Source organism: Papaver somniferum, unplaced genomic scaffold (genome assembly GCF_003573695.1).
Source record: "Papaver somniferum cultivar HN1 unplaced genomic scaffold, ASM357369v1 unplaced-scaffold_118, whole genome shotgun sequence".
Taxonomy (NCBI): Eukaryota; Viridiplantae; Streptophyta; class Magnoliopsida; order Ranunculales; family Papaveraceae; genus Papaver; species Papaver somniferum.
Window position 1 is genome coordinate 2,132,873 of NW_020620825.1, and position 14,155 is coordinate 2,147,027.

Sequence of the window (14,155 nt, forward strand, 5' to 3'; positions counted from 1 at the left end):
GATTAGATCAAGGAATCCTTCTTCGCTGCAAAACAATGATTCAAGTTATGTTCTTTTCCACTTTTTATTAGTCACAGATTATCACCAACCGTAGGTAAAGAAGCTAGCTCAGTGCTAAACCCCTAAACCCCTAGTATCACCAGATACGGTAGTTCTCAACTATCGGATTCTATTCACCAAACCACCTAGTAGTAGCTCACTCAAGATGTAATTTAGTTAAACGCATTAAGATTTATGAATTTATTAGGTTTATATTAGTAGTTAGACTCTTAGCTCAAGGTCTACTTGCTAACGTTGTTTCCACACACAATTGCTCAACGTAATTCCTCCGCAAGGTCTCGTGTTTGCTACTTATGTAAAGAGTCAAGAAATGATTACTTATCCCCTAACTTTCGCTAGCTTTAGATCAATTAACAAATCAATTTAGTATGCATCCTAAACGACCTATCAATCAACCATGAATGTATAAACATTCCTATTAGTAAAAACAAATGATAATCATGTGAAAACTTCAAAGTAGATTTAAAACAAAACTCAAAACATGTTAAGAACTAGGAATTCATCCTCAATCAATAAAATTAGCTACTCATGCTAAGGAGTTCGCACAAAGAATAAAGAAAAGAGAAGTGTTGTGTGTGTAGAAGGTGTGTAAAAATTGTGTAGAGAACTTCTCTATTTATAGGCTTCAATTTCCTAGCAATCCTCTTAGGAATAGAATCCTCATTCCATAATAACACCACTTTCCGTTTGTATCTCAACTTCTAAATCCAAGTCTTTCTCAAATCTTCCATCTTCTCTTTCCAAATCCAAGCCCAATTATTCAAACCCATAAGTCTAGATGAGTCTAGAAAATTCTTCATTAAATGAGTCGCCTATGAAATGACAATATTTCCCATTTCGCACAAATTGGGTGATTTCTTCTTCTTTTCCTCCGTGCGACTCCAAAATACCTAATAATTCAAAAACATGCGTAAAATACATAACTTACAAGAAAAATAGCAGAGAAAGCATAAACAGTAGATAATAAATAAGATGTATTCTACACCCTATCATAAGGGAGGGTGTATGCCATCGATGTACAACGCGGGTAAACTGATATTTCACCAACTGTTATGGCGAACATTCAAAATTCTCGTAAAGCCGCACAGCTAGCTTGGCTTTGAATTTGGTTCTTAGCTAAAAACTACCTCTTGGTAATTGGCAGTCCTAACTTCTGATCATTCTCTATACATGTGTAGATACACTTTACACTCTTATCACTTGTCCTTAGTTGTTCCAGTGCTAGAATTGTACCTTTGAAAGCTAGATTGATAGATCCATTTTGTTGTGAGCTTAAACTGAAATGCAGGTGTTACACATCATACAAGGTGAGCTATCATTTGACCTAGAACTTTGTGAGTGTGTTCTAAGCAAACCCTCACGAGACTTCAACTCGTCCACTAGGGACACTTAGTGGTTTAAAAGGCTTATTGCATTCGCTAAATGCAATGGAGAGACCAGTGATAGTGGTGTAGGTAGGATTTCCTTAGTTTTTTGTTTTACTTGAGGACAAGTAAAATTCAGGTTTGGGGGTATTTGATGAGTGCCAAATATTGCATAATTATATATCTTTTTACTGGCATTTATCTCATCTTTTGTGCTTTAATTCTCCATTTTATCCCAAATTTTGTATTTTCGTTGTTTTCGAGAATAATTATTTTTACTAATTTATTTTATGTTTTTAGGTAGTAAATAAAGCTTGGATGCTTAGAGAAGCAAAAGGAGCATAAAATTGGTGGTCAGAGGCAGAAAGCAAGAGCTTCGCGGAATGGCTGTGAGAAGTGTAGAAAAAATGTCGCGCAAAAGACGGTTGCATTCCGATTGCACCAGGTGAAATCCGCTTGCAATTCCTCTTACAATCCTTTTGCATAATGCTTAAAAGAAGAAGTTGTCTTGATAGAAGAAGTGTCAAACAAACCCAGGGTCTGACCCGTTGTTGTTCCCGTTTCATCGAATTTGATGTTCTCTCTCAATACCAAATCGCCACCCCCTTTCTCCCAAAATATCTTCACGACCAGAAGCTTCAGTTTTCTCCCAATTCACTCAATCTTCTCTACTGTGCATTCCAAACACCACGACCTCACCCCTATCCCCGTCCACTCCACCTCTCACAAACCTCTATCCAATTGATTTCCCTTGTAAAACACGGATTCATCCATTCATTCTGCCAGCAACTCAATTTCTCAATTTTCTTTTGCTAACCTATATGATTATAGGGTTAGATGTATGCATTCAGTGAAAAAGGAATGGGTATTGATGGAGCTTGAGTGTTGAGGAATTTTTTTTTTTTTTTGCTTAATAATAAAATTTTATTGAATCCAAAAAGTTTACAAAAAGTTATTCAAAAATAATTATTACAATCACTCAACTCTTTCAAATCTTGCCCAAATCTATAATAAACTTTATCTGGATGTTCTATACTAGACAAAAAAGATGGCTTATTCAAGAAAATTCTCTTCTCACCTCTGAGCAAGGAGACACCCATCTTTGCTAGGCCATTTGCAGAGAAGTTCACTTCTCTGTAATTGTGTATGAATTCCAAACTGATAAGTGTAACAACAATTTTATTCCATCTGTGTTGCACATACCAAGGTATTCTTCTAGTAGAGAAAGAGTTGATAGCTGATGATGAATCAGATCTTATGCATAACTGTAAGAATCCCACACTTATTTCCCATTCACATGCATTTATAACAGCAAAAATCTCAGCCATATAATTGGTTGCAATACCCATACCACCTGCAACTGCAATTAAGAACCCTCCTGAGCTATCTCTGCCTATGAGTCCATATTCTGCTTCACTAGGATTGTTTCTTGCAGCACCATCACAACATAATAGTATTTTAGGACTAATGGGTATAGAGAAGGAGATTGTCTGAATTTTGATATGCTTCACTTTTCTGCATTTCATGTCAAAGGTTTTAAGGATTTGTAAGTCTGCAACTGTACTCCACATATTCCCTTTCATTTTGACTTCACATTCCTTAGTGAACTGAACTATATTTCTCTTTAAAATTTCTGCATTAGGTTGTTCACCATCGTACACCACTCTGTTTCTATGAAAGCATATTTCCTTTATAGTTATGAGTGTTGCAGTTCTCCAAATTTCTCTTACAGCTGGACTTTTTGACTTTGCCATGCTGAGAACTTCCTCAAGGAATATAGGATTGAAGAATGCAAACAAACCACCTAGCCACTGGCAGATTATCTCACTAAAGTTGCAATGCCATAGTATATGTTCAGTTGTTTCTTCATCTTGCTTACAGAAGTAGCATCTTGAAACCATATTGAAGCCTTTCTTTCTCATATTATCATCTATAGCCCATACTCATCTTATTACCTTCCAGACATTACTTGATATACTAGGATTAATAGTAATCTTCCAAATGCTTTTAGTCCATTGTAGCTTAGGATATTTCTTTCTTATACACTCCACTGCTGTTGTAACTGTGAATTCTCCAGTTTTGTTCCAAATCCATATCTTCCTATCTTTTTCTCCATCCACCACTGGTAGTGCATTGTCTTGTATCATATTTGACATTTCAGCAGGTATTATCCATTCACCATTTCTCAATAGATGTATCACTTTCAGGTCAGGATTCTGAAATATATATGAATTATCAGGGTATAAGGTTTTCAGAAGCTTACTTGTAATCCATATATCATTCCATACTGAGATGCTTTTCCCATCACACCGTGAGTTATTAAAGACTTCATCCAGAACCCATTTAATCCCAATCCATACTGAATTCTTATAATAATTAATCCATATACCATTTTTATCTTGAAATTTGGCTTGAAAGAATTTAGCCCATTCATCATTATCATTCTGCATCTTCCATGCTAACTTCATAAGTAGAGATTTATTTATGTCTTCTAAGCTTCTCAATCCCAGACCTCCTTCTTCCAACAGAGAATATACCTCTTCTAATTAACTGCCAATAGTTTCTTTTTAGATGGATCCCCTGACCAAAGGAAATTTCTGATAATTCTATCACATTCCATTAATACTTTCCTAGGCCATTTATATACTGACATATTGTAAATTGAAATGCTACATAATACATGTTTCACCAAAATAAGTCTTTCTTGAAAAGATAACATCTTACCCATCCAACCAGGCATTTTTCTTTGTAATAGATCCACAGACCCCCATACATGTGATGATATAATCCTTCCAGGTATTAAATTGACACCCAAGTATTTATCTGGAAATTTTGAGAGTGACATACCACAATTATTTGCAATTTGAAGTTTCCTGCCATCTGTAGTGCCTCCCACAAAGCACTTGATTTTCTCCATACTCACTATTTTTCCTGATGATTGATGATAATCCGTCAATAGGTTCAGTAGTGTATCTGTGTTCCTCTTATCACCATTGCAAAATAAGAAAATATTATCAGCAAAAAAGATATGTGAATGTTGGATGCCATTTTTGTTTACCATTGGAATTAGATTTTCCTGCTTGCACCATATGAATTTTTTCTACTTAAAATCTCCTGAGCAATAACAAACAAAACAGGTGATAGCGGATCACCTTGTTTTAACCCTCTACCAATAGAAAAAAATCCAGCTGGACCTCCATTAACCATAACTGATATTCTAGTAGATTGAAATAGCACATGTAACCAATGTATAAATTGAGCTGAAAAACCAAAGGTGAACATAGCTTGAAACAAGAAATCCCAACTGAGTGAATCATAGGCCTGTGTTATGTCCAATTTCAGACCCACATTACCTCCTCTTTTAGTAGTCTCCATTTTATTAATTAATTCAGATGCTAGCACAATCTGATTTTGAATATTCCTCGCTTTGATGAAGGCACCTTGCTGTGGAGATACTACTTTGTCAATTACTTTCCCCATTCTCATAGTAATGATTTTAGTGATTATTTTGAAACAAAAATTACTTAGACTAATAGGTCTAAACTGAGAAGCTTTCTTGGCACCTTGAACCTTTGGTAGAAGAGTGAGAAAATTTGCATTCATACCTTTTGGAATAAATCCCTTGCTCCAACAATACTGAATTGCTAAACCTAAGTCACTGCCAATGATATCCCATGTACTTCTATAAAACCAACCAGCAAAACCATCTGGGTCAGGGGCACTATCAGGATCCATATCTTGAAATGCTTCATATATTTCTTCCTTTGTTGGTACAACATTTAACATTTTGTTGTCTTCTTCATTTATGATTTTAGGAATATTATCAAAAATCCCATCTGCAAATCTTACCTCCGGTTGTTTGAATTTGTTTTCAAAATTCTCTGCAAGTGTATCAACAATTTATTTTTGAGTAGAGACTATGTTGCCAAATAAGTTTTCCAATTCAGATATTGCATTGTGACTTTGTCTAATCTTAATAGAAGTATGAAAAAAAATGGAATTGAGAGCACCTTCTTTTAGCCATTGCACTTTTGCTTTCTGTTGAGCAATTTCCTTCCTTTCTTGTAACAAAATATCTTGCTTCCCCCTTGCAACAATAAGTTTATCCATTAATGCAATATCATCTGGTTGTCTATCTGAAATTAAAGCTGATTGGACTACTTCTTTTTCAGCATTTAGTAACTTTATTCTTACATCTCCAAAAATATTCCAATTCCACTCTTTAATGATTTTCTTCAATCTTTCAACTTATTTAAGAAAATAAAAGCAGGATTACCAGTTATATCAATATCTCAAGCTTCATAAAATCAGGATGACCAAGCCACACTTTTAGAGCTCTAAAAAAAACATTTGCAGGTTTTTGGCATGATTGCATTTTTTCATATTAAATCATTATGATCTGATGTCCCTCTAGCATTTACTTTGTAACTCCATCCAGGATATATATCCAACCACTTTGCATTGTATACAGCTTTATCCAAGTTGCACACTATTCTTTTTACACCAACTCTATTGTTTCACCAAGAGAATTCAACTCCAGATTTTGGTGCTTGCATCAATCCACATGTATTTAGGAAATTATTGAACTCATTCATAGAAATAGTTAATGGACTCCTTCCTCCTTTTTTCTCTTTAGTATACATAATGGTATTAAAATCACCAATGGAAAGCCATGGTTTATCAAAAGAATTTATAAACTCCAACTCCTACCAAAGATATCTTCTATTAACAGTTAAGAAAGCAGCATGGATACCAGTTACTAATACACCTCCTACTTCCACAGTAATGGCTTGAGAAGAAATAGATATTACTGAAGGAGTAGAAATACTTGAACTCCAAAACATCCAAATATTTACTTTCTTGGAACTAGTAGAATTAGGAATTAGTTTGCTATGCATATTAGGAAAATTAAGTTTCTTGCAGAAATCAGATGTAACTCTCACCTTTGGTTCAGCAATAAAAACTAAAGAAGGTAAAACAGTGTTAGAGCATTGCTCGGTCGAACTCGCATGCGTTGCTATCTCAAGCATGTTTGTCAATGTTAGTGATCAAAAATATAAGTCTTGATTTCTAGTCTACTATAGATAAGGTCTCAGACTAGGATAGAAAGTGTAGTTGAGCTCAAGAACTCCATGGCAATCATCATACAAGACGAAGGACTACTCAAGGAACTGGTGGATCTTCATCGACTAAAAGGTATGTGGATACTTGAACTTATCTATCACTCAAAAGTCTATTTATCTTCCATCTTGAGACAAAAGTCGTTTTTCAATATAGACTTGGATTATACACATTTGGTATTTCGATTCGAGTTTACCTCGCCTATCTATTTCTCGAAATATGTGTTGGTAAAGCTTTCGCTTTAGCCAAGTTCATCTTTACCTAGTGACGAAAGTCATGTTATGTTTCAATCACTTTGAAAATTGCTCTGACGAAAAATGGTTTGTGAATAATAACTATATAACGTCCTATGAGAATGTTTCAATGATTTAAATGAGAGTTTATACTATATAAACTTGGAGGATATAAGCATTAACACATATATGTATAAGTCCTTATTGATTGAACCGCAGTTTGCGAACTTTGTTGATCAAGTGAACCGGAGTAGTGCGTTAGCTCAGTCCGCGAACTGGCGAAGTTCTCAAACCCGATAATTTCTGTTGGAGTTTGTAAACTCCATTCGGGAACTTAAGTCTGCGAACCCAGTCTACGAACTTGAGTAGGTTATGTCTAAAAAACGATGTTTAATGAACTTATCTTTATAAACTAAGGAATGCAATTGCAAACCGTGGCTATAGAGTTCATGAACCGATTCAAGTGAATCAAATCGTTTTTTCTTCAATTGTGTCTTGTGTAGTACATGAGATTTCCTTGCAATTGAACAACTCTCTAACTAGTTCATTTGAGTCATTTGAACTAGTTATGGTGAAGAATAATATGGTTGATATGAAAGTGATCATATGGCTAACCATTTGGTTAACTATTGTTGAACCAACTAATGTACAAGTTTGGTTACAGTTACACAAAGCCCAGGAACGTGCATTTCATTTGTGTATAACAAGCTATGTTTTCGATCTAACGGTTGATAAATATTAGCTTGAATCTTATCAGGTTTTCATCTAACGGTGAATATTGAATGCTTTGTTACCAAGCTAACATTGATTGCAAACCCTGATTTGAAAGACTATATAATGAGAACTCTAGGAACTGGGAAACCTAATCCCCACACATTCTGTGTGATACTAGTTGTGCTAAGCTAGAGTCGATTCTCCTTTAACCTTTGGTTTCTTCTTCTAAACGAGGTTAACGACTTAAAGACTTCATTGGGATTGTAAAGCCAGACCGATACTTCTTTTCTTGTAGTTGTGTAATCTGATCTTGCTGTTTCTATCGGACGAGTACAATTGTAATAATTGGCTTGAGATTTCTATCTCCGATAGGCAAGATAAAAAGTAACTTATTCTCCTCATCGTTTGTGATTCCACAATATTTTTTTTCTGCGTCGATTAAGTCTATTTTGAGGTGATTGATAATACTAGGTTGTTCTTCGGGAATATAAGTCTGGATTATCAATTGGTTCCTGTTCACCTAGATTTATCAAAAGACGAAGCAAAACTCGTAGGTATATTCGTGGGAGACGGATTTATCTATTATCGTAAACTTTTTTGTGTGATGCAGATTTGTTTATTAAAGTCTTCGACTTTGGGTCGTAGCAACTCTTAGTTATGGGTGAGATCAGCTAAGGCAATCAAGTATGTAGCATCCTGCTGGGATCAGAGACGTAGGAGCATAATTGTACCTTGGATCAGTGTGAGATTGGTTGGGGTTCAACTACATTCCATACCGAAGTTAGTTTAGAGTAGGCTAGTGTCTGTAGCGGATTAATACAGTGTGTGTTCAATATGGACTAGGTCCCGTGGTTTTTCTGCATTTGCGGTATCCTCGTTAACAAAATTTCTGGTGTCTGTGTTATTTCTTTGCCACATTATCTTTGTTTATACAATTGAAATAATACAGGTTGTGCGTTGTTCAATCAATTAGAATATCCGATCTTTTGGTTGTTGATTTAAATTGATTGACACTTGGACATTGGTCTTTGGTACCATCCAAGTTATCTCTCTTTGATAAAGACTTGCAATTTTCTATTTGCTTGAGTATAGATCAAATCGAGAGATTGACATATAAACTCTTTGATGTACTTTTATCTAGATTGAGCCTGACTGTCTAGTTGATTCTCTAGAAAGTATATTGGAGTTTGTTCATACAGATTGCTAAGCGAAATATTGAGTGTGGTTGTTAGACCCCCGCTTTTTCAATTGGTATCAGAGCGGGCACACACGTTTAAGACCTTACAAGTCTGTGTTTCTAGCGATCTGACTCTATGGACAGAGGTGCTATCTCAATAAACGTACCACCAGTCTTCGATGGCTCTAATTACTTATGGTGGAAAATTGGTATGCGAGCTTTTCTTCAAGCACGTGATTTTCAATCATGTGTATATGTAGTTAATGTATATAATGCTCCCGTTGTGGCAGTTGGAGATGTAAACGTTCCCAAGGACATTGGTGAATACACCCGTGCCGAGATAAATGCTTCAAAGTAAAATTCCGACGGTTTGAATGCTATTATACATGCCATTACCCTAAATCTTCAGCACCATGTGTCTAATTGCACAAATTTTAAAGAAGATTGGGATATCTTAGAAACCATTTTCGAAGGAAACTCCAGTGAAAAGGAAGCTAGGCTTCAAAACCTTAATTCCGATTGGGAAAACCTTCGTATGGCAGATGAAGAAACATTTGATGAGTTTAATCACAAAGTGTCTGAAATTGTTAATGCATCTTTTGCATTGGGTAAGACTATTCTTGAAAAGGACATTGTGATGAAAATTCTCAGATCGCTTCCATCAAGATACGATTCTAAGAAGCATGCCATCATTGAGGGAAATAACCTTGATACTCTTTCCAGAAATACTCTTGTTGGTAAGATTAAAATTTTTGATCTAGAACTTAAACAAAGAGAAAAAAGTCAATTGTTTAGCAACCATGTTGCTACATCTGATAAAAGGTCTCGTTGTCCAAAATTGATTGATGAAAGGGATGAGAATTGCTTTATTTCTACTCTAAAACTGTTTATACAACAGCTAAATAAAATTCTTAGAAAAAGTAAAAGAAAGTATCAAAAGAGAGCTCAATCAATCAATAAAAAGGATAAGAAAGTTCAAAGAAACTATGCAAGCAAAAATAGTTTCAAGTGCTATAAAAGTGTCAATGATACTCCTAAAGATCCTGACACAGAGGTTTGTGAGTTAACTAAAGCATGGATGGATACTCTTGACTATTATCCCGAGGATGAAATCTATGCATGTTCTCTTAACCTCTTTGCTGACAATCACATTTGCCTTCCTAATAGTCCTGACTATTCTGTGATAAATAATCATACCTATTCTGAAGTGTTTCAATTGGAAAAGGAAACTCTGTTTAAAAGGATTGAAGATCTGGAATGTCGACGACTTTATTCAAGACTGGAGGCTGTCAAACGCAATTGTGATTCTTATGAAATATGTCAGACCTCTTTGATTGAGTCTGTTAAACATATTCAGCAAACGTCTCCTGACCCTGTATCATTCTCAAGTCACTCTGACAAAAAGGATGATATGGAAAATCACATGAACCTGCCCAGCTCGTTGTTCGTCTTGTGTGATGATCAGGATCATCTTAAAGATATTAGCACTAGAGATCGAAAGCAGTTCTCATCTACTAAATGCTTGCAAAGAGAAAAAAGAAAGCTTCTAGGAAACCCTCAGTGTTTTCAAAAAGGATTTCCAAAGCACTGCATAGTTTGCAAAAATCAACAATCAAGGTTTTCAAAACTATGCTAAAAAGTGGAAAGAATGACATACGTAACTCCTCTTTCCTAAAAACAAAACAAGGAACAACAAATACTTCATCCTCTTGTAATAAATCTCCCAGTTCTGGATTGGACTGGGACGATCACTTTCTGTAACTTTTGTTACAATGATTCATGTCTATCTCTCTTAAGACAAGAATCATATTTTCAAGAGGGTTGTGATGAATATTTTGTGCCTTTAGGGTTTTTTTTTTTTTTTCTCTCTTTCAAAACCGTTTTTGCTCATGAACGGCTCCTTCCTATAAGACCTCTTCTGGGGATAACCAAATTCTGTTAGGGTTTTGGTCAAGGGTCTTTGTTGGGAATTCATTCTTATCTTCATTCCCTTTAAAGGATGAAGATTTCTCCTCTGTATGAACATTTTATTTATCCCTTCTATCATGTACTCTTCAAGTCTTTGTAGCACGGAAAGTGATGTTTGGACTATTATTTTTCCCTCTAAGAAGATTCGATTTGATTCTTCTGACAATGAGATGTGCTCTGACAAACAGGACTCCACCCCAGATAGGAACTCCTCTATCTCTCTTTTTGACAAGCTCTCTTTAACCATGAATCTCGTCTTGGAACAAATCCGTGCTCTGAAAGGTGATATCGATGCTTCTTCCAAGAAACTTGAAGAAAAGATGCATAATCTTGAATCAAGAATTGATCTGATCAAAGACGAGCTTGAGGAATATAGGGAATATGAGAAGAGTATTCAAAGTAAGTGAAATATTTTATAAGGATTTTGTTTTCCTAGTAAATCTTCTATTTTTTCTTGCTTTTCTTAGAAGAATAACTAGAGTTTGGAATAGCGATTATTGTGATTACACATAGCTATGTCCAACGTTTTCATCTTCATGTTTTTAGATTTATTGGTTTAAATTATAAAATTGTTTGGAAGATGATTTTTGCAGTATTAATCTTTATGGTTTTATATATTGCAATATTGTTATGGGATAAGTGTGTTTACGTCTGTGAACTTGATTGTCTCATTCTTTGTCAAAAGTAAAGTCGTTCGTGAGTTGATATGTATGTATTGATGAAAGAATGAATTGACTTTTTACAAATACAAAAGTTAAGACTATTATGTCAATTTTTTGATGGAAGATAGGTTAAAATCTTTTGTGTTCAAGGATTATGTCTATTGGATGTCATTGTGCAAATAGTGATAAAAAATAAAATGAGTCCTTGATTATTCCGCAGTATTGATCTTCCCTGATCCATATTTTTGTGTACATATTGTGTTGTTCCATAAGGTTTCTTATATTGAGATATATCAACTGAGTCATTTTTTTGGCATAGTTGTTGTTCCATGAGATACTTTGTGTCGAGAATGACCAATTAAATTGATTACTTTTATGATTATTTTAGTTGTTTCGATTAGATTAATTATGGGTTTTCTTGTGATTAATCTAATTGAGTGTTTTTAAGTCTCCATAAGTTTACTTTTGTTGAGCATTTTCGGTTAAGTTAATCATGGGTTCTCTTATGGTTGATTTAATTGAATATTTTGGATTCAAATTCATACTTGTATGTGATTTGTTATGTCCAAAGAAATCCTTCTTTTCTTTTTGAAATTAATTAATGTCGCTCTTGTTGTTCTTTCGGGAATGACAGATTATGGGGGAGAGTTCTTTTGACTTGTGCTTTATTGCCAAATCTTTGTGGGGAGTGCGGCTGTGGAATATTATAGGGGATATCTTGTATCTTTAAACTCCTTGATGAATGCATTTATCTTCGGCTTTATGATTGCATCTAAATAAGATGATATATGCTTTCTTTTGGTCATGAAATGTCTCGTTGGAAATTTTATTAGGATTCCGTTCTTGTACCTTTGCCAATTTTATTGAAAAAAGGGGGAGAATTAATATGTAGTTCACACTACGAATACATATGGTTTTCGGATCATTATGTAAGGGGGAGTGGTTTCCATGTGAGATGGAGTATTGACTAAGGGGGAGTGACATATCACCATAGTATTGTTGTTAAAGTTGTGATACAATTGAACTTTGACGATGTGTAATGATACTATGACACTGTATAACAATGATTGAGAACTCTTGTTTTTTCGTTGTTATAGCTACGGATATTCAACAACAATGATGCTAAACTTACAACCTTTGGGATCATTCGAGTACTTGGAAGTGACGAAGATTTCGAGTAACGTTGAAGATTATGCATGTGGATTAGGAGCTACACAAGTTTATTTATATATTTTTTGTATTCCATATGTATTGATAGTTTTGTCACTAAAATTGACAAAGGGGGAGATTGTTAGAGCATTGCTCGGTCGAACTCGCATGCATTGCTATCTCAAGCATGTTTGTCAATGTTAGTGATCAAAACTATAAGTCTTGATTTCTAGTCTACTATAGCTAAGGTCTCGGATTAGGATAGAAAGTGTAGTTGAGCTCAAGAAATCCATGGCAATCATCCTACAAGACGAAGGACTACTCAAGGAACTGGTGGATCTTCATCGACTAAAAGGTATGTGGAGACTTGAACTTATCTATCAATAAAAAGTCTATTTATCTCCTATCTTGAGACAAAAATCGTTTTGCTGTATAGACTTAGATTATACACATTTGGTATTTCGAGCCGAGTTTACCTCGCCTATCTATTTCTCGAAATATGTGTTGGTAAAGCTTTCGCTTTAGCCAAGTTCATATTTACCTAGTAACGAAAGTCATGTTATGTTTCAATCACTTTGAAAATTTCTCTGACGAAAAATGGTTTGTGAATAACAACTATATAACGTCCTCTGAGAATATTTCAATGATTGAAATGAGAGTTTAGACTATATAACCATTTGGAGGATATAAACATTGTTGTGGAAACACATATATGTATTAGTCCTTATTGATTGAACCGAAGTTTGCGAACTTTGTTGATCAAGTGAACGGGAGTAGTGCGTGAGCTAAGTCCGCGAGCTGGCGAAGTTCTCAAACCCAAGAATTTCTGCTGGAGTTTGTACACTCCATCCAGGAACTTAAGTCCGCGAACCCAGTCCGCAAACTTGAGTAGGTTATGTCTAAAAACGATGTTTAATGAACTTATCTTTATAAACAAAGGAATGCAATTGCAAGCCGTGGTTATAGAGTTCATGAACCGATTCAAGTGAATCAAATCGTTTTTGCTTCAATTGTGTCTGGTGTAGTACATGATATTTCTTTCCAATTGAACAACTCTCTAACTAGTTCATTTGAGTCAATTGAACTAGTTATGGTGAAGAAGAATATGGTTGATATGGAAGTGATCATATGGCTAACCATTTGGTTAACTATTGTCGAACCAACTAATGTACAAGTTTGGGTACGATTACACAAAGCCTAGGAATGTGCATTTCATTTGTGTATAGCAAGCTATGTTTTCGACGGTTGATAAATATTAGCTTGAATCTAATCAGGTTTTCATCTAACGGTGAATATTGAATGATTTGTTACCAAGCTAACACTGATTGCAAATCCTGATTTGAAAGACTATATAAGGGAGAACTCTAGCAACTGCGAAACCTAATCCCCACACATTTTGTGTGATACTAGTTGTGCTAAGATACAATCGATTCTCCTTTAACCGTTGGTTTCTTCTTCTAAACCAGGTTAACGACTTAAAGACTTCATTGGGATTGTGAAGCCAGACCGATACTACTTTTCTTGTAGTTGTGTGATCTGATCTTATTGTTTCTATCGTACGAGTACAATTGTAATAATTGTCTTGAGATTTCTATCTCCGATAGGCAAGATAAAAAGTAATCACAAACATCTTCGTCTCGTCGTTTGTGATTCCACAATATCTTTTTTTCGCTGCTTCGATTAAGACTATTGTGAGGTGATTGATAA

At 35.0% G+C, this 14,155-nt stretch overlaps 1 protein-coding gene across 1 annotated transcript; it reads right to left on the bottom strand.

Annotated features, from left to right (window-relative positions):
* Positions 1-2,380: 2,380 nt before the first annotated feature.
* Positions 2,381-4,341, bottom strand: LOC113330708. The gene is made up of 3 exons (XM_026577539.1): positions 4,149-4,341; positions 3,380-3,942; positions 2,381-3,235 (listed from the first exon to the last, which is right to left on the bottom strand). Exons 1-3 carry the CDS (start codon positions 4,339-4,341, stop codon positions 2,381-2,383), a joined length of 1,611 nt encoding a protein of 536 aa, XP_026433324.1.
* Between the last annotated feature and the right edge of the window lie 9,814 nt (positions 4,342-14,155).